Here is a 26,757-nt window from a genome sequence, read left to right as displayed (position 1 = left end):
AATTTACATTTATTTTAAAAGCATTTTTGAAGTTATAGTATTAAATATTTTTTTATGAAATTATGAAAGCTCATTTTGGCCATGTACTAATAATAATCTTATTTACTTACTGAGCGTCGTCTCATCTCAGTCATTATTTTACATTTCAGATCATTTTGAAGAGTGTACCATAAATCTGGCGTAGCAAGTACATGAGCGGGAATAGAAAGAGCTGAATAGAATAAAAAAAATTAGTATAATACAATTTAGAATATATTTGTACATTTTAGAATTTTAGAAATTTGCATTTTAATAATTGAGACATTTATTTGTAATAAAGCTAATTAGTGCTCTGGTAATAAAACTAATTTAGATTTATTTGCGTCCGCTGAAAAATTTATATGCAGGAATCCACTCGGGTTCGAGCCATTACAAGTCAGGGTGAGTATTTTGAGTTAGGGAGGTTTGATTTCCCCAGAGGTTTATGTATTAAACTTGTATACATAGATGGTACAGTACTCTGGTATGTGTATTCCTTGTGGTATGTATATGTTTATGAAATGACTTTCGCTGTTAGGATTATGTATATGAATATGAATGTATACCCGGTACTCACTTTCGGGTCTACTTATGTATTATGATATCAGTAGATGACGTGGCTAATATATGGTGCAAGTATTATTTGTATGGAAAAAAATGGTATGAAAATTGGGGTGTCACATATGGTCTTTGAGCTAACCCTAAAAATTCGGCGTCGATCGACCGAAGGGTGATCCCTATGGTCCTATAGCTCCCTATGGTCAGTCTATGGTCATCACTGAACTTTTATCCATATCATGCATACAATGTATTATTATAGACCAAATTTAAAACATAAATGCATTTACAATAAAAATCTTCTTCTTCTTTCTTTTGCTCTTCATATTCTTATGGAATATGTCAGAAGTATGTGATCATTTAAGGTCTTTCTGACTTCCATTTCACTTCATGTGTGTAATATGAATGATTAACATGTTCAAGTACTTAGACACACACATTAGTAACATGCAGCTTGTCATTATCCAAAACTAGGGACCAGACTCAAAAAGTTAACATATTGGTTTTAATGTGCTCTCTCCAATTCACAATTGAGGGATATTATGCTCTAAATGATGGCCGAGTTGCCGCCCTCCTCCTCGCATAGTTGCTATTTCCATTTATTGTTAGTCTTAAGCTTCCATAATCTCTTAATTTGATATCGAAACTTTAGATTTTAAAATCTGCATTGAGGTTTTTAAAATGATAAGGAAGAAACAAAGATCTATATTTTTAAAATACTATTTTGAAGAGGATGTCACCATTTGGTGGACATGCTCACAAATTTTGCTACCTACGCGATGTTTACTTTCTTCTTTTTAGATTTGTTGTATTTGAATCATATAAATAAAAATGTTTTTTGGTACGAAACTAAACCTTTCATTTTGACAAAAAGAGGTTATTATTATTATTATTATTATTATTATTATTATTATTATTATTATTATATCTTGCTTGTTTTGAGAACTGGATGTGGTTTGCAAATGATAAGGGAGAAGAAGGTAAGTTTGAAGGCATGACCTTGATAGTGGTAAGATGAAGAAAGGATTTGAGTTTCGATAGGGACATTGAACATTATTGCATTGATCATGTTCAAACTACCTAAACTTTCACCCACTTGATCATCCATCTTATATCGTTGATAATATAATATTTTGATAGATGAAATAATATCTTGTGGTCATGACAAAGTGTTATATTGGGCATGACTTCAAAATTGTGTTGGTTTTTGTTGCGCACATTTAACTCTTATCACTCATGATCTAGAAAAGTCACTGGGTCAATTGGACCGGTTTAATTAGTGAGTCAACTAACTGGTTGAAACATAATGTTATATTATATATCTCTGTGTGTGTGTGTGTAGATATGATATATAAAATTTATGTTTATAATTTTTCTTCTTCTTTTATTTCACTAATTGGGAGGGTTAGAAGAGACAAGAAAACATGGCTCTCTCTCTCTCTCTCTCTCTCTCTCTCTCTCTCTCTCTCTCTCTCTCTCTCTCTCTCTCTCTCTCTCTCCAACGGGGAGCAATTATGGATGGATTAAATTGTGAGTCATTCATTGTCAAAAAGAGATAAAATTATCGATTATTGGAGATTTGTAGAATAGAAGTTAAAATTTTGTTGAAATATAAAGAGAGTAGAGAGTGCATCCCCAATAGAGGAAAAACTTGGCTAAAGATGATATTATTAGCGGGGTGTCATGTTTTTTTTTTTTTCTAAAACAATGTAAGGTTAATTTATAATTAGCTTTATTGACAATACATCATTCAATTAATTAAATTTTATAATTCAAAACAAAACTAGAATTTCGCAATTTAAATAAAGACCTATAATTTAATTATTATTTTAAATCTATTTGTGAAATCATATTCTGCCCATGACACATATTTTTTGTTGTGTACATCAAGTCTAATAAATTTAAAATTTTAAAAAAATTATTTTATAGAATACAAAAATTTATTTTGAGCTTGTTTTGATTTTTTGAACTCTTATTTCTAAAATTGGGGATGCACGGACAGGGGCATCGGTGCATGCGCATGCCGTTGCCGGTAATCTCTTGGAGGCTGGGCCCTCTACTTTATTTCTTTTATGTCGCATCAGAATCCTTCAACGATCCGACCGATCCATTTAAGCATCTTCTTTCAACTCAGTACTCCATACGCTCCTACTCTCTACTTTCTTTCAACGCTCCTCTCAGAGCATCCAGCCTTCTCTCTCTCTCTCTCTCTCTCTCTCTCTCTCTCTCTCTCTCTCACACACACACACACACACACACACACGGGCACACGGTAATTTGTGTTGATCTTGATCAATATATCTGCTTTTAATTTTCAAAATCGAGGTAACTTTTCTTGTGGGTCTGCAGATCGATCGAGCCAGTGGAGGCTTTACCCAGAACTTGCTTAATCTCCGGCATTCTTCCCAGTATTTGTCGAATCTGAAATTAATCAACAAAGGTGTGCCTTCACCCTCCCTTAATTAGTTGTTTCCGTCGAGTCTCTGATCAGATAACCAGCTAGCTTCTTCTTCCTTTGTCTCTGAACAGTGTGACATTCCTATATTTTATTTTATTATCCCAGACGACTTTCTTTAAGATTTCTTTCCTGTCGCTGCTGAACAAATTATTTGAAGATTCAATGTGAAGAGTTCTCTTCCTCTGAGATTCTGAAACTGGAGATCCATGCACTGTAGATTGAGTTAATTTCCTATGATACATAACAGTTATCGTTTCGCTGTTGACGCAAAGTTGGTTGGGAGGAATAGGAAATGTTGGTGTTATCAATATGCAAAAGAGGTAAAAGCGTCTCATCGGAATTCTTCAACGCTCCTTCTCCCAGTCTCGATTTTTCTCTTGGTTTTTTTCTTTTTTTCTTTTTTTTGAATCGAAACGTTATTGTTGGCCTCGATCGCAGCCTTCTCTTTCGCTCTCTCAATAATTATTGATCATCTTGATCTATCTAATCAAGCTAGCTAATTTTTGTTGTGGATCTGCAGAGCTAGTTAACTATGCGTGGGTTCTTGCCCTCAACGCATGTATGTTTTTCTCAACTCTTCTATATAGCATATATCATGATTGTGTTTGGATCAAAGAAAATGAAAGGGGAGTTAATGTCAAAATCCCACTGCATGTAGAATGACCATGGTCATATATGATTTCTCATCCTAATCAGAAATGTCGTATATGGAGACGGATGGATGGATGGATCATGCATCCAAAACAGATGACACCTCCCCTTCACGTGCCTCTATGTTTATTTCCTTAATATTCGACATGTACTAAATTGTTTCCATATTCATTAAAACCTATTTTCAGTAATTATATAGTTAAAGAAACAAACTTACAAACATACGAACTCACGAAGGGGAAGGTTTCTTGTATAATTTTTCACCAATCTTCTCCCTGTCCATTTCTTTTTCTTTGGCTACTTTTTTTTTTTAATCCTTTATATTGATCAAAACAGATGACACCTCCCTTCACGTGCCTCTATGTTTATTTCTTTAATATTCGACATGAACTAAATTGTTTCCATATTCATTAAAACCTATTTTCAGTAATTGTATAGTTAAAGAAACAAACTTACAAACATACGAACTCATGAAGGGGGGAGGTTTTTTATATAATTTTTCATCAATCTTCTCCCAGTCCATTTTTTTTCTCTCACTACTTTTTTTTTTAATCCTTTATATTGATCAAAAGGATATGTATAGAAAAATTCAGGGCGTACCTTGAGCAAGGAGGCCAAAGCTCCAATTCAAAACAAAGCAAGTAACAAAGTTACACAAAATCTTGGCATACCTAGGGGCTCAAAGGCCAATTCAAACAAGAAACATCAAAACAAGAAAAGCCTGTTAAGTTGTAGCAGGTGGAGACGTTGGCAACACCAACCCCAACCGTTTCCGTTGAATGTTGAGCTACAGTAAGTGGAGGAAGTGTGAGGAACAAAGAGAGAAATTGTGTTCAGAGAGAGAGAGAGAGTTGAGTTGAGCGGTGCCCCCTCCTTATAATTTTTCTCCCGGTTTATGGTGAGATTGGTGTATTTCGTGGACGTAGATCAGATTGGACCGAACTGCGTTAAATCTAGTATTCCATTTTTGCTTGTTTATATTTGCTTGTATGTGATTGTTGTTCCTAGATCCCTCAACAATTGACAATAAGAATCAGAGTTAGATTGGAGTAAAATCGTTAGATTAGAGCAAAATCACCAGATCGGAGCCTCTGCCTTGTATCTCAAAAGTGGGTTTTGAGACCACAAACGTGTTCCTCTCGACGAGATGAAGCCAATGGTGCAAATTAGAGCTCGGACGGAGGTCTCACAAGCCCGCATGCGCCTCTGGCAGTTCGCCGTCGTAGCCACCCGCCTCCATGCGCCTCCTAGTAGTCGAGCATAGCCTCATGCGCCTTCATGTGCCGGCAACCTTTGAAGGTTGAAAAAGAGTTGCCATTAGTGTGATGTCAGCGTCTAATAAGCACCCAGTTAGTTGGGACCCACAACCACGTAGGCTACCACAACAGTAGTTGGCCCAATTGCCACGATAGGTGCCGTGTCAGATATGGGACCCATATGTTCCACGTGAGTACTAGGCCCCACATTTGACACGTCAGCACTAGGCCCCACATTGCCACGTCAGCACTAGGCCCCCCACATCCCCACGTTGGCATTTGGGCCCCCACACTGCCCCACATTTGAGGACTACTTGTTTGGTAAGGAGTTGCACTTACCATTGATAGGAAAGTCAGAATCTATGAAGGAGGGCGAGTGGGAGTTGCTTGACCGAAAAACTTTCGGAGCTATTAGGACGACGCTAGCAAAATCTGTTGCCTTCAATATCAAACACATGGAAACTGTCAAGTCTCTTATGGATGCGCTTTCCAACATGTACGAGTAGCCACCAGCCGCCAATAAGGTATACTAAATGAAAAGGTTATTTACCATGAACATGTCTATAGGTGAAAGTTTTAGTAGACATCTGAACATTTTCAACGAGCTGTCAGATCAACTTGCCTAAGTTGGAATTACGTTTGACAGTGAAATCCGTACCTTACTAATTCTTAGTTAGTTACCCGAAAGTTGGAAAGGTTTTGTTATTGCAATCAATAATTCCGTAGAAAAATCAAAGCTGAAGTATGACAAAGTCATCAGCATGATTTTGACGGAAGAGATCATGATGTAGTCAAACAATGCTTCCACTTCAAGTTCACCCTTGAACATGGAAAGTTGAGGAAAAGGAAGCGGGCACAGACGATTAACCAATCACGACAGATCTAGGATCAGACAGTCCAAATCAAAAGCTCCAGGAAATTCCAACAACTCTTAGAGTAAAAGGTGGATTGAGTGTTGGAATTGTGGCAAGATTGGTCACTACAAAAATCAATGCCGATCCCAAAAGAATGAGCCAAAAAATAAGATCGAAGCAAATCTCGCCTCTTCTTCAAGAGAAGGAGATGCACTGATATGCTTTTTGGAGAGCAAATAGGAGTTTTGGGTCTTAGATTGTGGAACCTCATTCATGCCACTTGCAGTAAAGATTGCCTAAATAAGTATACACCCGGAGACTTCGGCAAGGTATACCTTGACAATAATCAACCTTGCGACATAGCCGGCGAGAAAATTGTGAAGATCAAGATGAACAGGTCCGTATGAAAGTTGAAGGATGTCAGATATATTCTAGACTTGAGAAAGAACTTGATCTCAGTAGGACAACTAGCAGATGAGGGATACGCCACAACATTCATTGGCGATGAATGGAAGATATCAAATGGTGCAATAACGATTGCACGAGGTAAGAAAAGTGGGAACACTTTCTATTACCTCTAATGTTTGCATATCTATTTCAGTTGTCACAGAAAATGATGATAACAACATTTGACATCAACGACTCTGTCATATGAGTGAGAAAGGACTCAGGGTGATGCATTCAAAGGAAAAGTTGAGTGATCTACGATTAATAGAGATTGACATGTGTGAGGATTTTGTACTTGAGAAACAGAAAAGGGTTAGTTTCCAGACATACACCCGTACCCCAAAAAAAGAGAGGCTTGAACTAGTCTACTCAGATGTATGAGGACTAACGACCGTCTTATCCATAGGCAGAAGGAATTACTTCGTGACATTTATTGATGATCATTCTCGAAATGTATGATTTTACTTTCTGAAACATAAATCATATGTCTTTGATGCTTTCAAGATATGGAAAGCAATGGTTGAAAATAAATTGGTTTACAAATCAAGAAGCTGAGAATCGACAATGGCGATGAGTATGAAGACACTAAGTTCAAGAAATTATACTATGAGTATGGTATCCGGATGGAAAGAACTGTGTCAGGTACGACCCTGCACAACGGCGTAGCCAAGCGGAAGAACCGATCGTTGACTGAAAGAGCCAAAAGCATGTGTATACAATTAGACTTACCAAAGCAGTTTTGGGCAGTAACAGTTAACATAACAACATACTTGATTAACAGAAGCCCATCGGTACCATTAGACCGTTGTTTACCAGAAGAAGTATGAGGTGGAAAAGAGGTGAGACTTTTACATTTGAAAGTTTTTGGTTATGTTGCATATGTACATATCAACGATCATGTCAAAAACAAGCTTGATCCAAAGTCCCAAAAGTGCACATTCGTCGGTTACGGTGAAGATGAGTATGAGTATCACATTTGGGATGATGAAAACAAGAAGGTGATCGGAAGCAGAGATGTGATCTTCAACGAAAAAGTGATGTACAAAGACCTATATACAATTGAATCCACAGAATCAGTTCAGAACAAAACAACCTATGTAGACATGGATGATGTTCTAGAAAGTGTTGAGACACAACAACAAAATACTAAGAATCCTTAGGCAGAGGAACTTGTGGAGCAAATCATCGCACTACCACCTCCTACTCTAGGTTTGGAGATTAGTAGTTCTTCTCGGCCCCATGTATCAAATAAAAGGTATATGAATTATTTACTTCTTACAGATAGACCAAATGCTATGATGAAGCATGTCAAGCGGGAGATTCAAACAAGTGGGAGCTTGTGATGAAAGACGAGATGAAGTCCCTCACCTTCAACAAAACATGGGAACTAGCTCAGCTGTCCAAAGGTTAGAAGACTCTTCACAACAAGTGGGTGTGCAGGATCAAAGAGGAACATGATGACTCTAAGAGGTACAAGGTCCGGTTGGTAGTTAAAGGCTTCGAGTAGAAGGAAGGAATTGACTACACCGACATCTTTTCACCAGTTGTGAAGCTAACAACCATCAGATCAGTCTTGAGCATTGTTGCCTTGAAGGACTTACATTTCATGTAGTTGGATGTGAAGACGACATTTTTTCACAGTGATCTAGATAAGGAGATTTACATGCACCAGTTAGAAGGATTCTCAATGAAGGGTAAAGAGAATCTTGTGTGCAGGTTGAAAAAGAGTTTATATGGTCTCAAACAAGCTCTCAGACAATGGTACCGAAAATTTGACGACTTTATACAGAAGAAAGATTTTCAAAAGTGGAATGTTGACCATTGTTGCTACTTCAAGAGGTATCGGTCTAGTTATATCGTTCTATTGTTATATATTGATGACATGTTAGTTGCATGACCAAATATAGAAGAGATCAGAAAATTGAAGCAACATTTGTCAAAAGAGTTTGACATGAAGGATTTGGGTTTAGCAAAGTAGATACTTGGAATGCGGATCTTCATAAATAAACAACAAGGAACGTTGCGGTTATTTCAGTCAGAGTATATTAGCCATGTTTTATTGAGATTCAACATGAGTAGCACCAAAGCAGTAAATACACCTTTGGCCGGACACTTTCGCCTCTCAAAGGATTAGGCTCCCTAGATAGATGAAGAGAATGTCTTCATGACTAAGGTACCTTATGCCTCAACCATTGGAAGTCTTATGTACGCCATGGTTTGTACTAGACCAGATATTGGCCAAGCAGTGGGAGCTGTCAGCAGGTTCATGTTAAATCTAAGGAAGACTCACTAGGAAGGAGTGAAGTGAATCTTGAGGTACACCTAAGTGGCACTATTAATAAGTGCTTATGTTTCGGCAAATGAGACTTGAAAATTAAAGGGCATGTAGATGCCAATTTTTCTAGTGAAATTGATCATCGTAGAAACACCACTGGATATGTGTTCATTGTTGACACAACAACTGTTAATTGGATGTCATAGATACAAAAGATTGTTGCCCTATCGACTACAAAAGCTGAGTATGTAATAGTGACAAAAGTTATCAAAGAGATGATTGGATTTCAAGGTTTGTTGACAAAGCTCGGAACAAAGTAGGAGAGGAATGTTTTGCACAGTGACAGTCAAAGTGCAATACATCTGGGAAAGAACTCTACATTTCATTCCAGAACCAAACACATTGGACTTCGTTATCACTTCGTTAGATCTCTATTATAGTACTGAGTGTTGGTACTTGAAAAAATTCAAGGTAGCAAGAATCTAGCAAACATGTTGACAAAGGTGGTGACTATAGTAAAACTAAAGTTGTGCTCAACATCAGTTGGTCTTCATGCTTGAAGACAGATGTGAGCACATCATTACCCATATACTGGTTGAGATAGTGTCTCTGACTCCAAGTGAGAGATTATTGAACTGCAGTAGGTGGAGATGTTTGGCAACACCAACCCCATCCGCTTCCGTTGAATGTTGAGCATCCGCAAGTGGTGATCGGCAACCACCTCCACCGACCCTGGCCACCTTGGTTGAAATTAAGTCAACTATTCCACCCCCTAATCCATGACTATATATAAGAGATGTATATGTGTGTGTAATTGTGTGGACGAAGTGTGAGGAACAAATAGAGAAATTTTGTTGAGAGAGAGAGAGAGGAGAGTTAAGCGGCGCCTCCTCCTCCTTGTAAATTTTCTCTCAGTTTATAGTGAGATTGATGTGCTCTGTGGACGTAGGTTAGATTGGGTCGAATGACGTTAAATTTGGTGTTCCATTTTTACTGGTTTATATTTACTTGTGTGTGATTGTTGTTTATAGATCCCCCAACAAAGCCAAGTTACAAATACAATCAACACTAGACATACCTAGAGGCAAAAAATTCATCAAGAGCAATCTATCACAAACTGTTGACGGAATTGGTGTGCAACCGTCGACCGTTAGCCCTGGTAGTCACTCAAACTCAAGGGGGCTGAGATCCTTTGCTCTTTTTCTTACTCTTTGCCAGTATGTAACCATCACTCTGTTTTTTTCCTTTCTCCTTTGAACTCTTTAACTAAGTTAGAGGAGCCTTACCCTTATCAATGGAAGCCCCTTTGCTCCTATCTTTAGAAGTAAGGGCTTGATTATCCTTAGTTGAGGCGGTGGACTTGATAGAATCTTTATTCCATGCTTTTCTTGGATCTACTTTACTCATTTATTTATTTGTTTATTTGTTTGTTTGTTTCTTGAGCCAGTAGGTGGCTTTAGAAACTTAGAAGGATGGGTAGAGTGACAAACATGAGCATTGCTTTAAAATAAAACTCTGCTAGACACTTGTTTAATGTTCTATAATAATAATAATAAACTAATACAGCGAAGGATATATCATGACTTTTCTTGTTTGGACAGTTCTCGTTTTACTCTTGCGTGAAGAGAAAAGAGAAGATGGAGCATTGTGTTTGATAATTAAATTCGTGCGCCTCCAAATTGCTGCTTACTGCTTGAATTCTGAAACCTCCCAAGATAATATTTTCATGCTTAAAAAAATCCTACAAATTTCAAAATTTTGAGAGTGTATTTTGTAACATATCTTCTCGATTTTTCGATCCCAATGATCTAAACGGTAGACATGAGCTCTTCGGAGTATGATTTTATCCGATTTTGAGGGAATACTTATATAGTATTCATTTTTGTGTATTTTCTTCACAAATTTTAGAGGGAGTAAAATAAAAAGACTTGTTAAATTTATTTTGGGATAATGTTCGATTAATCAGGTACCGTTTGTAAGAACGGGCGTGTAAGGAGTGTCAATACCTCCCTTGCGTAACCGAACTCCCGAGCCCAACTCTGGTAATGCAGACCGATTCCTACTCTTAATTGGGTAGTAATCAAGTATTCTAATCACACTCCAAAAGGTTAGTGGCGACTCCATACACGTTGTTTTCTACAAAAATCACATTTTCAAAATCCACATGCTTTAATTCATTTTTCGTCGTCCCAAGTTCGCGTCCGGGAACGTCGCGATAGCTTGGAGACTCTATTTGGAAAGTTAGAGAGTCGAGCCAGTAATTAATTAAGAATTATCCCAAATTCAAATTTAATTAGTCTTTTAAATTACTCTTTATTTTGTGAATATTGTGGTGAATATTTAATCATATATATATATATATATATATATATAGATACATATGCGAATATCTTTAATTAAAATGTGAATATTTGTTTCTATATTTTTGAATGAACAATGTAAACATCTTTGATTAAATTAAAATATTTGTTTCCATATTTTTGAATATATACGTGAATATCTTTGATTAAATGTGAATATTCGTTTCCATATTTTTGAGTATATATATGAATCTTTGATTAAATGTGAAAATTTGTTTCCATATCTTGTGAATTAATTGTGAATATTTGTTTCTATATTTATGTATGAATAAGCATGCAAATATCTTTCATTAACTGTGAAATTTGTTTCCATATTTTGTAAATTAATCGTGAATATTTGTTTCTATATTTATGTATGAATAAGCATGCAAATATCTTCCATATTTGTTTGAATACACAAGTGATTTATTGTAAATACTTTGTTTCCATAGTTGTATGAATAAGCCTGTGAATATCTTTGCTTAATTGTAATTATTTCGTTTCCATTGTTGTTTGAATAAGTATGTGATTAGTTGTGAATATTTTGTTTGAGTAAAGTATGTGGATGAATGTGGGGTAGAGGGATTAGGCTAAAAGGATGAGTTCACACACTCTCATGCTCTATACCTGGGCCTTACCTACTAAGATTAGATAGGAGTGTAATAGCGTTCATCCTTTCGTAGCTAAAGCTTGATAGGACCCGCGAACCACTTTGTTCAGTACAGGCTTTGTACGGACCTCTATGAGGGAGGATGAAGTTTAAATCTGAGGATCTTTTGTAGTAGGGATTAGAGCCTAACCACACATAATCAACCGAAGTTTTTTGCCTATGATAGAGAATCCTGTGTATGAACCCACCCCAGGTTGGGATAGAAGCTCCATCCCTCTCAGCAGGGTCTCATGCTTGTACTTTGAGTTGTGTGATATTATCATTGACATATTGCATCCATGTGTAGGCATTCCATTCACTTTACCAAGTTTTGGAAAAGATCGGATTCAATCATGGAGGATACATTAGTTTACCAGGAGACTGAGTCCATAGTAGTGTCATACTCCTAAAGTCAGTAGGAACAGTGCGGTGATAGCATGAACAAAGAGTCAGTGGTAAAGCTGCTAGCCAAAGTCTATATACACACTCGATCGAACCTTCTGGATGAGCTAAAAATTATCGGGAAGGGTTGACACCGCAGCCCCATTTGGAATTCTCTCAATTATACGGCCATATCGGTTTCCTATTACATATATCAGTGAATCCTTAGATGGTGAAAGCATTGGTAGACTTCTGGAATACCCCGTATGTATGTTTTATAATAAATGGAATAGACATGGTTCTGACGATCAAAGAGTACACCTCGCTGCTGGATCTAATGAAACAGCGATCACCGTACTACACCTATGTACCTAATCCTAGAACGTCCTTAGCAAGAGTTGTATAATGTTGCCAGGATCAAGATTCAAAGAACTACGAGGGAAAATGAAAAAGTCACTTGGAGATGCTTCAAAGCGCTGCTAGAAAAGGAGGAAGGTGAAGAGGCTCAGTTGCATTTGTTAGCCCTCGCCATATACAATCTTACCATATTTCCTACAGAGCTGGGCACCATTGATCGAGCCATTATTTCTTTCGTGGCACAAGTAAAAATGGAGCTAACCTAGTGCCTGGCATTTTGGCAGAGGCATTCCGATCCCTAAACTATTGTAGAGTCAAAGGCCAAGAAGTGTGAAGTGATGTGTGCCCCTACTCTATGTTTAGGTCGCTGGTCACTTGTCAAGTAGCCAAAGAGTATACCGTGATATCTTTCAAATTCCCCTGGCCAAGTTTGAAAAGGTCCAATGAACAATGTAGCAAGGCTGAATGGAACGCGAGACAACATAATTTGGCTGACTTGGGATTAGTCTGGTAAGCACCATGGATGGACCATTCCAGCATGATATATTGGTGTGGAAACCTCCCATGGGTCCCGTTACTAGGTTGGTGGGGAGGAGTAGCATACGTCCCTTTGATGGTTAGGAGGCAAGTGGGGGCATCTCAATTCGTGCCTGTGACGCACGGGTTGGCGAGATCAGTCTTCTCTTATGAAATGGTGGATGCTCAGAATCAGATCAAGAAGTTTACAGTGGCTTGAAAACATGTGCACTTGGTGGATCTAGGTAATGACACTGTCGCAACTCAAGGGAGATACGAGGTATGGCGAATCAACCAGGTGAACCCTCAATTTAAAGGAACTTTTGGAGCCTTTGCTATTCATTACCTGCAGCTAAGGTTACAAGGGGAGTCGTGCTCGAAGGAGGAAGCAGTAACAAAAAATTAGTAGATAGAGCAGAGGATAGAAGACCTAGTCGCTTTCTATCGCCGAGGAATCAAACGACAAAAGGTCCGCTATGTGCAATCAGAAGAAGTAGTGGCTCTGAGAAAGAAAGAAGAGCACTTCAAGCAAAGCTCGACCAAAAATCTTGGATGTTGAAGGACGCCAGAGCAGAAATTAAAGAAAAATCTCTCTATATACAGGAGATGGATTGTGAGTGGGATAAACAGAAGGACACATTCAACCAGGCACTTGGAAAAGTCGAACCATTCGTAGGACAAGCCAGTTATTGGGAAGCCAAACGTTGAGCACTAAAGCGAAAGGTGGTCGATCCATCACCTCAAAGGTTGAAGCTAGCTTAAGAATGCCCGAGTCGCACCAACATGGGCAAGTAGGGGAACAAAAATCTGTTTGTTTAAATTATTCATAAATGTTTGTATTTCTTCCAAAATATTGCAGGAAAGGCAAAAATTGTAATGAAATGGTGACAATCTTTCCTAGGAACCTTGGTCAAAGTATAGTAGGATGTATGCATGACTATTTTGTTTGTATATGTCCATACACTAACTGCATCCCTACATAAACATTAATTGCATATCATCGTCATTCTAAAGAAGAAATTTTCTGTACCGGGGGGGGGGGGGACAGAAGAGCGAATGCGAGTTTGTGAAAATTGAGGTACCTACTCACCCTTACGGTACCGAAAAAAGATGAAGATTATGGCTGAACAAGTGCAAAACAGACTCTCAGGCTTGGAACAAGGATATGAGGAAATAAATGCCAAAATAAGTAAGATGCTGGAAATGATGATGAAAGCCAAAGCTCTACAAATAGAGGATGATGAGGAGGAAATAGGATCTGTCCACGCTCCCAAGTTTACACCTATTGATAGGGCAGGCATAAGAAAATATTGGCCATATTCTTCCCAACTGCACCAGTACCCAGATTCCCAACAGATAGGGTACCTCCGATGATTGCTATAGATGTTGGGGTAGGCATAAGCAAATCTACAATTGAGTACCGCTGTGATGTGCTCAAAGAACGATTAAGAGCTATTGAAGGGACCCATGCATCCAGTTTCGTTAACCTCGCAGACCTCTGTTTAGTACCAAAGGCAATTACCACCGAAGTTCGGAGTCTCAGACTTTGAAATGTTTCATGGGACCAGCTGTCCACAAACTCATCTGTGATTGTAATGCCAAGCAATGGAAGCCTACTCTGACACCAAGAAGTTGATGATGCATTGCATCCAGAGTAGTTTAACCAGTGCAGCAGCCAAATGGTATATCCAGCAAGACAGGGCGAGAGTTCGCACATGGGGAGATCTGGCCAATGCTTTCATAGCTTAATACCGCCATGTTTCATCTTGGTGTTATAGACTCGGTCCATTGCTAAATTGATGACATTTGACTACACAATGTACATGGATGTTTGTTGACATGTACCAAATTCATTTATTAATACCTTCGTACACAACCTCCTTTGCATCATCTATATCTCTACCATATATTTTGCATTTGGCTTTGTATTACATCATCTTCCCCTATATTCTCTCACCGGTTAAAGTACATTAACTAGTCTCACTAGGAGTGTCATTACTATGGTTTTTCATGTTCAAGACACATAGGATATGGTTTAAGTTGTCTTCATTTATATAATTAATTTGTTGATGGGGATCTTATTTTTTTTTTGGCACTATAGAAAACACACGAGTGACAACAACATGTGTCTACATTGTTATTATTTAGTTTTTATTAGTAGCTTTCATTTGCTGCGGAAATTATTAAAAAATCAAAGTAATCTAGTATTAGAGGACTACTATTGCAAATTAAATCTTAGATCTGTAATAATGTTTAGTGGAGATTAAAAAATTCTGATATATGTACATATGAATTTAAAATAAATTTAATGGAAAAACATATTTGAGTTTTTAAAATTTAAAAATAAAAAAAAAATTGCCAAAAAAATTAATTTACAGGTTTCAACATGAATATATAGGTTTCCATTGACATTGTGTGCTTAGCGAGGAAGACAAGTAAGCTAAACACATTGACAAAAGCTAATGAATTTTATAATGACTAATGAACTCTCACCCTCCCCTAAAGAGGTTTTTATGTAATTATCATCTTGACACTAGGAAACATCAAAGTGATCGAGGAGTCATACTGCCTTATTTGGCATGCAAAGACACTACTAGCAAAAATTACATGATGGAAACTCATCCCAAGCACACGAGACAAGCGGTCACAGGCAAGCATAATGCCTTGAACAAGCTTAGCTCATGACATTCTCCCCCACTTATGTGATCAACGTCCTCGTAGACTTTGGCACTAGGTACACTTCAACTTTGTCCATGAATGGTTTCATATCTTCTACATAATTGTAGTTGATTTCTTTGTCATCAAGGTATTTCCACTTCACTAAGAACTTCTACCGCTTCTTCCTCGAGGATATGAACTTTTTGTCTGCAAGGATCTCTTCAACTTCACGTTTGTCAAGTTGCACTATCTTCAACTCTGCTCTGTTGGACTGACTTCTGCTCAGGTTATTGGTGTCAGCGTTGAGCGGCTTGAGGTAGTTGACCTGAAATTGCAGTCTTTTCCCTTGATCTACCCACTTCTTTATTTTTTTAGAAGATTTCCCAAGATAGGCTCGTGCAAACTCTGCTTTCTGTCTCCATTCTCTAGTGAAGATGTACGCCTTGGGACTCTTTCGTCTGTACGGCTCGCCCACTGTGTGAGGTAACAACGGCTGTTGGCTTGTAACAAGCTCAAAAATGCTCTTATTGGTTGTTGAACTCTTTTGGGCATTGCCATAGAACGGAGCCACATTAAGTAGTTGCAAGTCATTCTTCTGGTTGTCGTTGACAAAATGGCATAAGTACTTTTCAATAACTCTTTGAATCTTTGCAGCTGTTCGTCTATCTGTCGGTGAGAACTCGAAGAGATGTCAATATGTGACTTGAATATCCTGAAAAATTTTGTCAAGAAGTTGTCAGTGAATATTAAGTCTCGGTCACAAATAATAACTTAGGGAACACCCCAATGTTTCACAATGGTCACAAGGAATAATTGTGTCATCTCCTTTGCCAAACAAAACTTTGGTGAGGCCATGAAAGTACCAAACTTCTTCCACTCCCCCTTGTCTTGTTGGCGAGTGAGACAAGTTCTCGTATAATCAACCACATCATCCCACGTGTGTGGCCAACAATACCTCTGCAGTAGTCCTGTCATTGGATTCATTCTTCGCGAATACCCCTCAATAAACTTCCTGCAATATCTAGTAAGGCCAAGAAAGGAATGAAACTCCTTCACTGTCATGGGGATCTTCCGTTTTTGAATCATCCTTACCTTCTCCATACCTCTTCGGATACGACCTTGTTCAACCACATAACCAAGGAATTACTTGCTCCACTGAGCGAAAGAGAACTTCTCTTTCTTTGCATACACACTGTTTCCCCTCAGCCCGTTGAACACCTTCCATAGATGATCTTCGTGTTTCCTCAGAAACAACACCGATGCTCCCAACGGTGTTTTGGAAGGGCGAACACATTCTACTTCCAATTTATCAAGCTATTTCCCCAACTATACTATCTCTGGAGGCACCATTCGACATGACCCTTTAGCAGGTGGTTTCACTCTTGATAACAATTTGATCTCATGCTCCACAGTCCGTCGTGAAGGCAAATTTTGAGGTAGCTTATCCGGTAACACCTCCTCGTACTCATCTAACACCGCTTGGATGGTCGTAGGCTCCAGCTTTTGGCCTACTTCTTTGTCTACCACCACCGTGGCTAGACGTGTCTGCTCACCCTGACCCAATTTCTCATTGAGTTGTATGGCTAAAAGGGACTTCTTGTCGTTTCCTTTCGTTGGAACGACTTGCACCATGCATGAGTGATCTCTAATCTGACACAGGGAACCAACCGAAGGCATCAGCACTGCCCTCGTCTCCCTTAGAAACTCCATTCCTAGAATGACTAGAAAGTCATCCAATAACACCACTGTGAAATTCGCATGACGTCCCCACTGTCCAAGCTTCATAGTCACTTGCTTGGCTACTCTCAGAGTAGGTTGGGCTACAGAATTAACTGCTTTCATGCGTCCTGTATCATTCTCTAAGGATAAGTTGAGTCTATGCTTCCAACTGCGAAACAAAATTATGAGTAGCCCTCGTATCCACCATAGCACGGGTAAGCTTCCCGTTGATCCTCAAGTCCACAAATATTAGCCCTTTTGCTCGTGTAACTTTCGGTGCTTTTGCCTGCTTTTTCAATGCGCTCACCAGCCGCACTGAACCCAACCTTGGGGCATCATTCTCTTCCTCCTCGCTTTCCACCACTTTTCCCGAAGTGGAAGCTTGTAAGGCGTTGAGTAATCCCTTGTGTTGATCCTCACTCACTTTGTGAGATCCACCACACAAGTAGCATGAAATTTTACTCCTCCCCATTCCATTGGGTGTGTTGAATCCTTGAGACGACGAAACTTCCTTTGAGGTTGATGATTTAGAGTCGGCTCTCCCACTATTGGGTTTGCCTTTCTTGAAAGACTTTCCAATGTTTCCCTCTTTGCCAAACCATTTGGACGAAGCGGTATCATCACCAGCGTACTTAGTCAAGCGTTCTACAGCATCTTGTGCATTTGACAAGTCTTGAACCCTTTGCCTTTGAAGTTCTGTTCTTGCCCACAATTTCATCCCCTTTTAAAAAATAGAACAACTTATCCTTCTCCAACATATCCCAAATGTCCAACATTAGAAAATTGTTTCTCCTTGCATTATACTCAACATTCTCAGGAAAGAATTGGACCTTGAACTTTCTCTTCAAGTCTTCCAAACTATCAATTACATAACTTCCATTTTCAATTTCTCTGTACTTGGTACGCCACCACAGTTTGGCGTCATAAACCAAGTACATGGTCACAGTATCCACCTTTGCTTGTTCTGAGGCCATCCTCAAAGCGCAAAAGTACTGTTTTACATCAAACAAGAAGTTCTCTAACTCCTTGGCATCTCGGGCACCCCCATACATCCTAGGTTCTGGTACCTTAGTCTTGCTAACTCCCGGAGTGTTGGAGTTCCCCTTAGCGAGAACCATCAGATTCACCTTTGCAGCTAAATTAACCATCTGCGATTGCAAAGTTTCAATTGTATGGCAAAAGTCCTCTGACATGTCGCCTATCAAACCTACTTGATGTTTTTGTGATTCCATCACTTCATCAACAAGTTCTCTCATCTGGGTCACCTCCGCGACCACAGTATTGGTTGTTGCCTCAACCTGTGCTTCCAGCACACTAATCCTATCAGCATGTGGTGCCATGGTCACTTTTCAAAGCTTTCCAAATCCCACAACGAAGGTATCGTATCAACTCAACCTTAGCTCTGATACCAAGTGTCACGATTCGACTATTTTAACACTCTTGTGAAGGGCCTCACAGTGCTAGCTAAAGTACTCTTTCTTAACTAACCAGCCTATCGTTTACCAACATTCATCTATGAAACACTTTCATTAGCATTCATTCAAATAACAACGGAAATAGTAATCAATTTGTGAAAGTCGTGGCAAGAAAGCTAAAACATTGAAGCAAACGTAATTTATTAACAACACCTCCGTTGACATTGTGTGCTTAACGAGGGAGGCAAGTAGGCTAAACACGTTGACAAAAGCTAGTGAGTTTTACAATGACTGATAAACACTCACTTTCCCTTAAAGAGGTTTTTATGTAATTATCATCCTGACACAAGGAACCATTAAAGTGACCAAGGAGTCACACTGCCTTATTTGGCATACAAAGACACTACTAGCAGAAAATAACCATACACTAGTATTTACATGATGGAAACTCATCCCAAGCACACGAGACAAGCGGTCACAGGCAAGTATAACGCTCTAAACAAGCTTAGCTCGTGACACACCGACACACTCTCCCCGGGTTCGTGCTTTGAATGAGGGAATAATTATCCTATTTTACTCCATTTCCATTTTCTTAGTAATTTTAGTAATATGTTGATGAATTTGCATAAGAGAGATATAGAGAAAGACATAAAAGGAGAAACCAGTTAAAATGGGATTATATATTAGGGGGATTTTCCTATTTTCAGCCATTATGGTAACAGTCTAATGTATTATAGCTTTTAATTTAATATTTTTTTTAATTATATTTACTAAATGAAAATTTCAAACAACCCTTTGAAAAAATAAGTTAGAATATTGTATGTAGATTATTCTGATTTGCGTTAAGCAAAGTTGATTTTTTTAATCATACACAAGATATCCACTATATTGTCAACAAATTACATTCATCCTTCAACTATAAATACGCACGCACATTCGCGCATATACATACATATGTCATGCAAGACTTCAATACCTTTATCTGAATCCGCGACAATGACAATCAATTCTCATATATCTTTCCCATACCTAAATAATGTTTTTCATCTTGGTATTATAGACTTAGTCCATTGCTAAATTTATGACATGACTACACAATGTACATGGATGTTTGTTGACGCGTACCAAGTTCATTTGTAATCCAAGTTCATTTATTATTACCTTCATGCATAAACTAACATTAGGAAACATCAACCTAACCGAGTCATACTCACATTTTTTACCGAGTCATTTTCCTACTAAATGAATTAAAAATTACATTATTATTTACTTAATACAAAACTCATCCTATGTTCACCAGACAAGCGCGATAGGAAAGTATAAAACCTTGAACAAGCTTGTAAATATTTCAAAAATTTGACACAATGCCATAGCAAAGCAAAGCAACTAAATGTCATAACATTTGAAAATTTGACATAGATAAAAGCCTAAACTTCTTAATATTTTAAAACACCCTATTTGCTTTCTTTATCTTCACTAAAAATTTCACAATTAGCAACATAATGAGGGGTTATGACCAATAATCATGAAATTTCCAATGACAATTGCTATCGAGATATAATTTTACATGCTTAGAATAATGTATTCATGCACAAGAATGATTTTTTTTTTAATCTTTGATACTAGTTGGTAAATAATTCTTCAAAGAATAAACGGAAACAAGAATCTCCTAATCAATCTATAGGCATATGAACATAAATTAAATAAAGGTTTTGCAATGAGGACCTTGTACCATTGATTCCATGGAACATATCTTGTCTAGGCTTGAGATGATGTGTGTGTGTGTGTGTGTGTGGTAGACCACTCTCTTCCCTTACATAAAGTTGTGACTTGTCATCATTTGTTAAAATTATTATTTTTATACAATATCTTTTAAATTTTAATCGTTTGAATTTTCTTTCAATTATGAATGATTTCCTTATGACCATTTGGTATAATTATGTTGTTTTACTTATTACTTGTTATATAATGGTTCCATTATAGATTCAGACTATATCGGACTCTCCCTTGACCCACACTTCAGAGAGGGAGGTAACTCTCCTATTCTCACTACGACTTCTTTTAAATTGTACTCATTTGAAATTTTTTTTTTTTTTTCAAATTGTGAATGTTAAATGAAGGTTTTGCAATGAGGACCTTGTACCATTGATTCCATGGAACATATCTTGTCTAGACTTGAGATGATGTGTGTGTGTGTGTGTGTGTGTGTGTGTGTGTGTGGTAGACCACTCTCTTCCCTTACGTAAAGTTGTGACTTATCATTTGTTAAAATTATTATTTTTTATACAAAATCTTCTAAATTTTATTTGTTTGAATTTTCTTTCAAATTATGAATCTTTTCCTTATGACCATTTGGCATAATTATGTTGTTTTACTTATTATTTGTTATACAATGGTTCCATTATAGATTCAAACTGTATCACTCTCCCTTGACCGACACTTCAGAGAGGGAGGTAACTCTCCTATTCTCACTACAACTTCTTTTAAATTGTACTCATATGATTATTTTTTTTTTTAAATTGTGATTTTTTCCTTATCATGATTTGGTAAATTATGTTGTTTCACTGATTTTCTATTCAATTGTCTTATTTTAGATGTAGATATCAGACTCTTCCCCAACTCATACCTTGGACAGGGAGGTAACTCTCCTATTCTCACTCCAATAGCTTTTTCTCTATATCGTGTTGTCTTTTTTTTTTTTTTTGTTTAAATGTTATGTTGCATATACTTCTACCAATATATTAAAAAACTTGCATGACAACAATATAGAAAAATATGAACATACATCGAGAAAAAAAAAAGCATAAATTATTTATTGGGAATTTATAGTTTAGGTTTAAGTGTGGCATTGTCTATCAATGTGTAAGATGTTGGGCACATAGTTTTTCTTCCTCCAATTAATAAGAGATATTTGGTTTGTTGTGGTTCACCACTTCCATTTCCCAACATCCATGAGTATTTCATTCATTACCTCTCCATAGGCAAACTTTAAACTTTTTTTCCAAGTCATCAACGGCAAATTGGGGAAGAGAGATAGTAGAAGACAATCTGTTGTTATATGGATGGGAAAATAAAGATGCACAACGGAATAGATACAATAATTAAATGAAAAGCACAACCAGAACAAGAAGAATAACAAGATTTACGTGATTTGGCAAAGCCTATATCCACAGAAGTAATGACACACAAATTTCACTATGAAAATCATAAAGTACACAATACACTTCTCAAAATGATCACGCTCACTTAATACATGCCCAGAATGACATATAACATTCTTTTGAAGGTTTTCCTCTATTTACCTAACCACCCTAGCGTTCAAATTCAAAATACGAAAAACTGCTTGCCGCCTAGAACTTTTAGTTGATGAGAACAGGGGATTCGTCAATGAGGCCAAGAAGAACAATTGTCGATGAATCTATCCACTCGTCGACGATCCCATTTTTCTATTCTTGGTATTTCAGAAACTCTGAACTTTTGGGCCTCTCGGGATCTTCTCGTCGACGATCACAGAACAGTCGTCGACGAGTCCTTGCTGTCTTCTCATCGACGATCACAAGTTACTTGTTGATGAGCCCCTGCTATGCTGCCTTTTCAAGTTTTTTCTTCTTCCTTCTTTCCTTAAGAAAATCAAAGTATAAAAGCCACAAACAACAATCTCCACCTTTGCGATTATACGCCCCTTAAGAGAATCCCGAAAAATATGTTTAACTGCTCCACCTTGAACTTGAACTGCTCGATTGGGTTTGTCTCCCTTCTATCACTTGGAGACATGGAGTAAGTCCAAGCAATGTTTGAACTTCTCAGAAGTAACTAATTTTGTCAGAATATCTACTGCATTGTTAGACATGTGAACTTTCTCCAACACAAGCTCACTCGAAGCAATCAATTCTCGAACTTTGTGGAACCTCACATCAATGTGCTTGGTTCTAGCATAGTATATCTGATTCTTTGCCAAGTAAATGACACTCTAACTATCACAATGCAGCACCACTCCATCTTGCCGTAACTCCAACTCTCTGACTAAACCAGTAAGTCATAAGGCTTCATTTGCAGTTTCGGCCACTGCCATATATTCCACCTCAGTCATGGATAATGCTACCGAAGACTGTACCATGGATCTCCAACATACCGGTCCTTTTACAAGGGTAAACACATATCTTGTTGTAGACCTTCTGTCATCCATATCTCTAGTATAATCAACATCAACAAACCTCATAACTGAAGGACAACCCTGTTGCTTGCCGAACATGATGTCATATTCCGATATACCCCATAAGTATCTAAATATCTATTTGACGACTTCCCAATGCTGCTTTCTTGGATTTGAAAGAAACTTACTTACCACGCTCACCGCATGAGCCAAATATGGCCTCGTATACACCATGACATACATCAAACTCCCCACAACACTAGCATAGGGGACCTTTGACATGTCCCGAATTTCATCATCCGTACTTGAGCAATTTGCAGTAGACAACTTGAAATGATTCGCTAGAGGTGTACACACCGGTCTTGCGTTAGCTATGCTAAACCTCTCTAGCACCTTATGTATACAATTACCCTGAGAAAACCATAATCTCCCTGCAGTTCTGTCACGGTGAATCTTCATCCCAATTATTTTCTTGACCGAGTCAAGATCTTTCATTTCAAATTTCTTATAGAACATGTCCTTCAACTGATTTACCTTGGTTAATCTTTTGCAGCTATCAACATATCATCGACGTATAATAACAAGAAAATAAGAAAATCATCCTCAAGCTTGTTCACATAAACGCAGTAGTCATACTCATACCTTTTGTAGCCAATCTTGATCATGTAAGCGTCAAACCGTTTATACCATTGCCTTGTAGACTGTTTCAGCCCATAAAAAGATTTTTTCAACCTGCAAACAAAATTTTCTTTTCCTGGTTCAATGAATCCCTCCAGTTGTACCATGTAGATTTGTTCCTCCAAGTCACCGTGAAGAAACGTCGTGTCCATATCCACTTGTCAAAAATGAAGATCATAATGGGCCACCAACCCCAACACAATTATGATAGAAGTCCGTCGGACTACTGGAGAAAATATCTCATCATAATTTATCCCCTTCTTCTGTGAGTATCCTTTTGCCACTAATCGAGCCTTGAATTTCTCTCATTCTTTTTCTGAAATTGCCTTATTTTACCTATATACCAAGATTGATTATAACAGTGGGGTCATTACTAGTTAATGTGCAGTTTTCATCAAATTTCAACATCCTTTCCATTTTAGGGGATAAGTTCGCTTCATCTTCTTCAATTTCAATTCCATGAATTATGTTTTCAAAATTAATGTCAATTTCTTGCTCATGGGTACTAGTGTTATTATTTCCCCTATTCCAACATGAAATCATAGCAAACAAATTTTTGACAATTGAACTCAAGATGCAAAAGAAATGTCAAGAAATATTATTTCACTTTCATTGAATGAGAAAAATTGTCTAGGACTGTTGCTCTCGGGTTACAAAAAAAAAGATTCAAAATAAGGAAAATAAAGGCATTACATGAGAAAAATGGGAAAGTCAGAAGTGCTCCAATTCCGTAGTTCTGTTCCTGGCGGCAGAAGGTGAACCCATTCCTCGAAGGTATCGGTGGAAGCTTCCAAGTCTAGAGCCGATATGCTCAGCTGTCCCATTTTTGTCTCTATGTCGATCTGACTACTCTTTACGAAAGTCTGGTCGATGCGTGGGACGCCTGACCCCCACTAGGTACTTGTTTTGCCTGTGAGCTTTTCCACTCTTTGTGCCTCTTTCTCTACTCTCTTTCTTTTTTTGGTCTAAAAAAGTGGGCATATCATTAAGACCATATCTGTCTTTCGCTTCTTGCACTACTAATGACTTTGGGATCCCCTGCAAGTGCCTTCCTAACCCCGTTCCCGAGCGGTACCCTTGCTTGAGCAGTTCTATGGGAACCATTTGTGTCGTGGAGGAAAGCTGGGGTTGTGGAATGTGAGATCCTTTCGTAACAGTTGTGGCATTAATAATCTCAAAAGTTCAAAACGATCCTTCGAGTGCCTCTGCTGCTTCCACGTAGGGGGTGGAAGAGACACAAATCATCTTGTTTTCTATTACAACCTTGACACTCTAATACATGCGTGTAGGTATGATTGTGCATTCTTTTATGGTGAACATGAAAATGTGAACGAGTACCCAGAATGTGGTGAACCGAGGTATACAACTAATTAGAACAAGGGTAAAAAATCCCCAAAAAAGTTTTACGATATTGTCCATTAATCCCGCGGCTGCAACGATTATATATGTGCAAAAAGACTATTACAAATATGAGATGACATCAAGAGAAACGTTTTCAAGATAGAAACACTTTTAGCCATCCAGCGGACTCTGAAGCTTGGGCCGATTTTGACAAAATGCATTCGTGATTTGCTAGTGATCCTCGCAACATCAAACTTGACCTTGCTTCAAATGGGTTCAATTCTTTCGGTAACATAAACAACCCGTATAGCATGCGGCCAGTTATGATGATGCCATACAATATGCCACCATTGCGATGTATGAAAGAACCTTTCATTTATATGTCTCTGTTCATTTTCGGACTGAAGGCACCGGGTAATGATATTGATATTTACCTGTGTCCGTTAATTGACGAGTTGAAAGAACTATGGGAAAAAGGAGTGGAGACATTCGAAGTGGAAACTGGGACAACATTTCGGATGCATGCTGCAGTCTTGTGGACAATTAATGATTTCCTTGCTTACAACAATCTGTCAGGTTGGAGTACAAAATGTTATTTAGCATGCCTAGTATGTAATAAGGATGCTGGGTCCTTATCCTTGAAGCATGACCGCAAGTTATGCTTTATGTGTCATTGTCGTTTTCTACAAATAGGACATTCTTGGAGGACTTGTGGCATCAAAAGTTTCAATGGAAAACCTGAACGAAGGTCGCAGCCAAAGCGGCTAGATGGGGAAGAGATATTAAACTAGTTAAGATTGATCGGAGATGTGAAATTTGGAAAATTACCGACTAGTAGAAAAAGAAAATGCGCTGAGTGGGAGTTGAATTGGACAAATAGAAGCATCTTCTTTGAGTTGCCATACTAGAAAGATCTTCCACTACGTGACAACTTGGATGTCATGCATATCGAAAAAAACATTTGTGAGAATGTCATTGGTACATTGTTTGATATAAATGGGAAAACAAAGGACACTGCAAATGCTTGTCGGGATATGGAAGATATGGGAATACGACCTGAGTTGCACCTATTTTGTGATGGGGACAAAATTCGCATGCCATCAGCTTGTTACACATTTTCAAAGGATGAGAAGAATAAATTTTTTGAATGGTTGAAACCAATGAAGTTCCCTGATGGATATGCATCGAACATAGCTCGATGCATAAACACGAAGGAAGGGAAGATGTTAGGAATGAAAAGTCATGACTGCCACGTCCTTCTACAATGGGTTCTACCTATTTTCATTCATGGACACTTGACTGAAAATGTTCGCTCGATGCTGATTGAGTTGGGGATCTTTTTTCGATAATTGTGCTCTAAAAAATTGAGCATAAACGTACTTGAACAGTTAGAGGATGACATTGTGATCATACTATACAAGCTAGAGAAAATATTTTTGCCAACATTTTTTGATGTGATGGTTCACCTAACCATCCATTTACCAATGAAGGCCATAATTGGAGGACCGGTTCAATATCGTTGGATGTATCCTATTGAGAGGTAAATTATGAAATCCTTGTATAATGGTCACGCGATTTCCTTATTTTTATTTATTTTTTCTTTATTGTGTCTACAAGTCTGCAATGCTATGTAAAATATACAGGTTCTTTTCCACTTTGAAGGGGTATGTGCGCAATAAGGCACGACTAGAAGGTTCAATCATTGAAGCATATATTGACAGTGAATGTCTTGCATTTTGCTCAGTGTATCTACATGATATTGACACAAGGTTCACTCGTGAGGAGCGGAATGCAGTCATTAATGCTATTAATGCCGAAGATGATGAACCAAAGGGCTCTATATTTTGAGAAAATGTTTGGTCTCTCGGTGCATGAGTGTAAGATTTCATTGATATGGACAACTTACAAAAGGTTCATTTTTATATCCTTAATAATTGTGATGAAATTGTTCCATATATCGAGTACGTGGTTCTAAACTCTTTACTTTGCATTGTATTTACATATGCATATTTATATACTTAGTTGACATTAACA

The 26,757-nt window shown here is 37.9% G+C and overlaps 1 protein-coding gene across 8 annotated transcripts in view; it reads left to right on the top strand.

Moving 5' to 3' along the window:
• The first annotated feature begins 2,676 nt into the window (after positions 1-2,676).
• Positions 2,677-26,757, top strand: part of LOC131161795 (uncharacterized) — a 73,491-nt gene continuing 49,410 nt past the window's right edge. For 3 of the 8 annotated variants that reach the window (XM_058117761.1, XM_058117765.1, XM_058117758.1), the window contains exons 1-6: positions 2,690-3,016; positions 3,140-3,354; positions 3,555-3,593; positions 20,535-20,582; positions 20,959-21,004; positions 21,146-21,190. In XM_058117761.1, coding sequence (XP_057973744.1) covers positions 3,567-3,593; positions 20,535-20,582; positions 20,959-21,004; positions 21,146-21,190 — 166 coding nt within the window. In that variant the 5' untranslated portion in view covers positions 2,690-3,016; positions 3,140-3,354; positions 3,555-3,566. Of the gene's footprint in view, positions 3,017-3,105; positions 3,594-20,534; positions 20,583-20,958; positions 21,005-21,145; positions 21,191-26,757 lie in introns of all 8 variants that reach the window. The other 5 variants (XM_058117766.1, XM_058117760.1, XM_058117764.1 and 2 more) reach the window with 4 other exon arrangements.

This window comes from Malania oleifera, chromosome 8 (assembly GCF_029873635.1).
Source record: "Malania oleifera isolate guangnan ecotype guangnan chromosome 8, ASM2987363v1, whole genome shotgun sequence".
Lineage (NCBI taxonomy): Eukaryota > Viridiplantae > Streptophyta > Magnoliopsida > Santalales > Ximeniaceae > Malania > Malania oleifera.
This window is presented reverse-complemented; position numbering and strand designations above follow the sequence as displayed.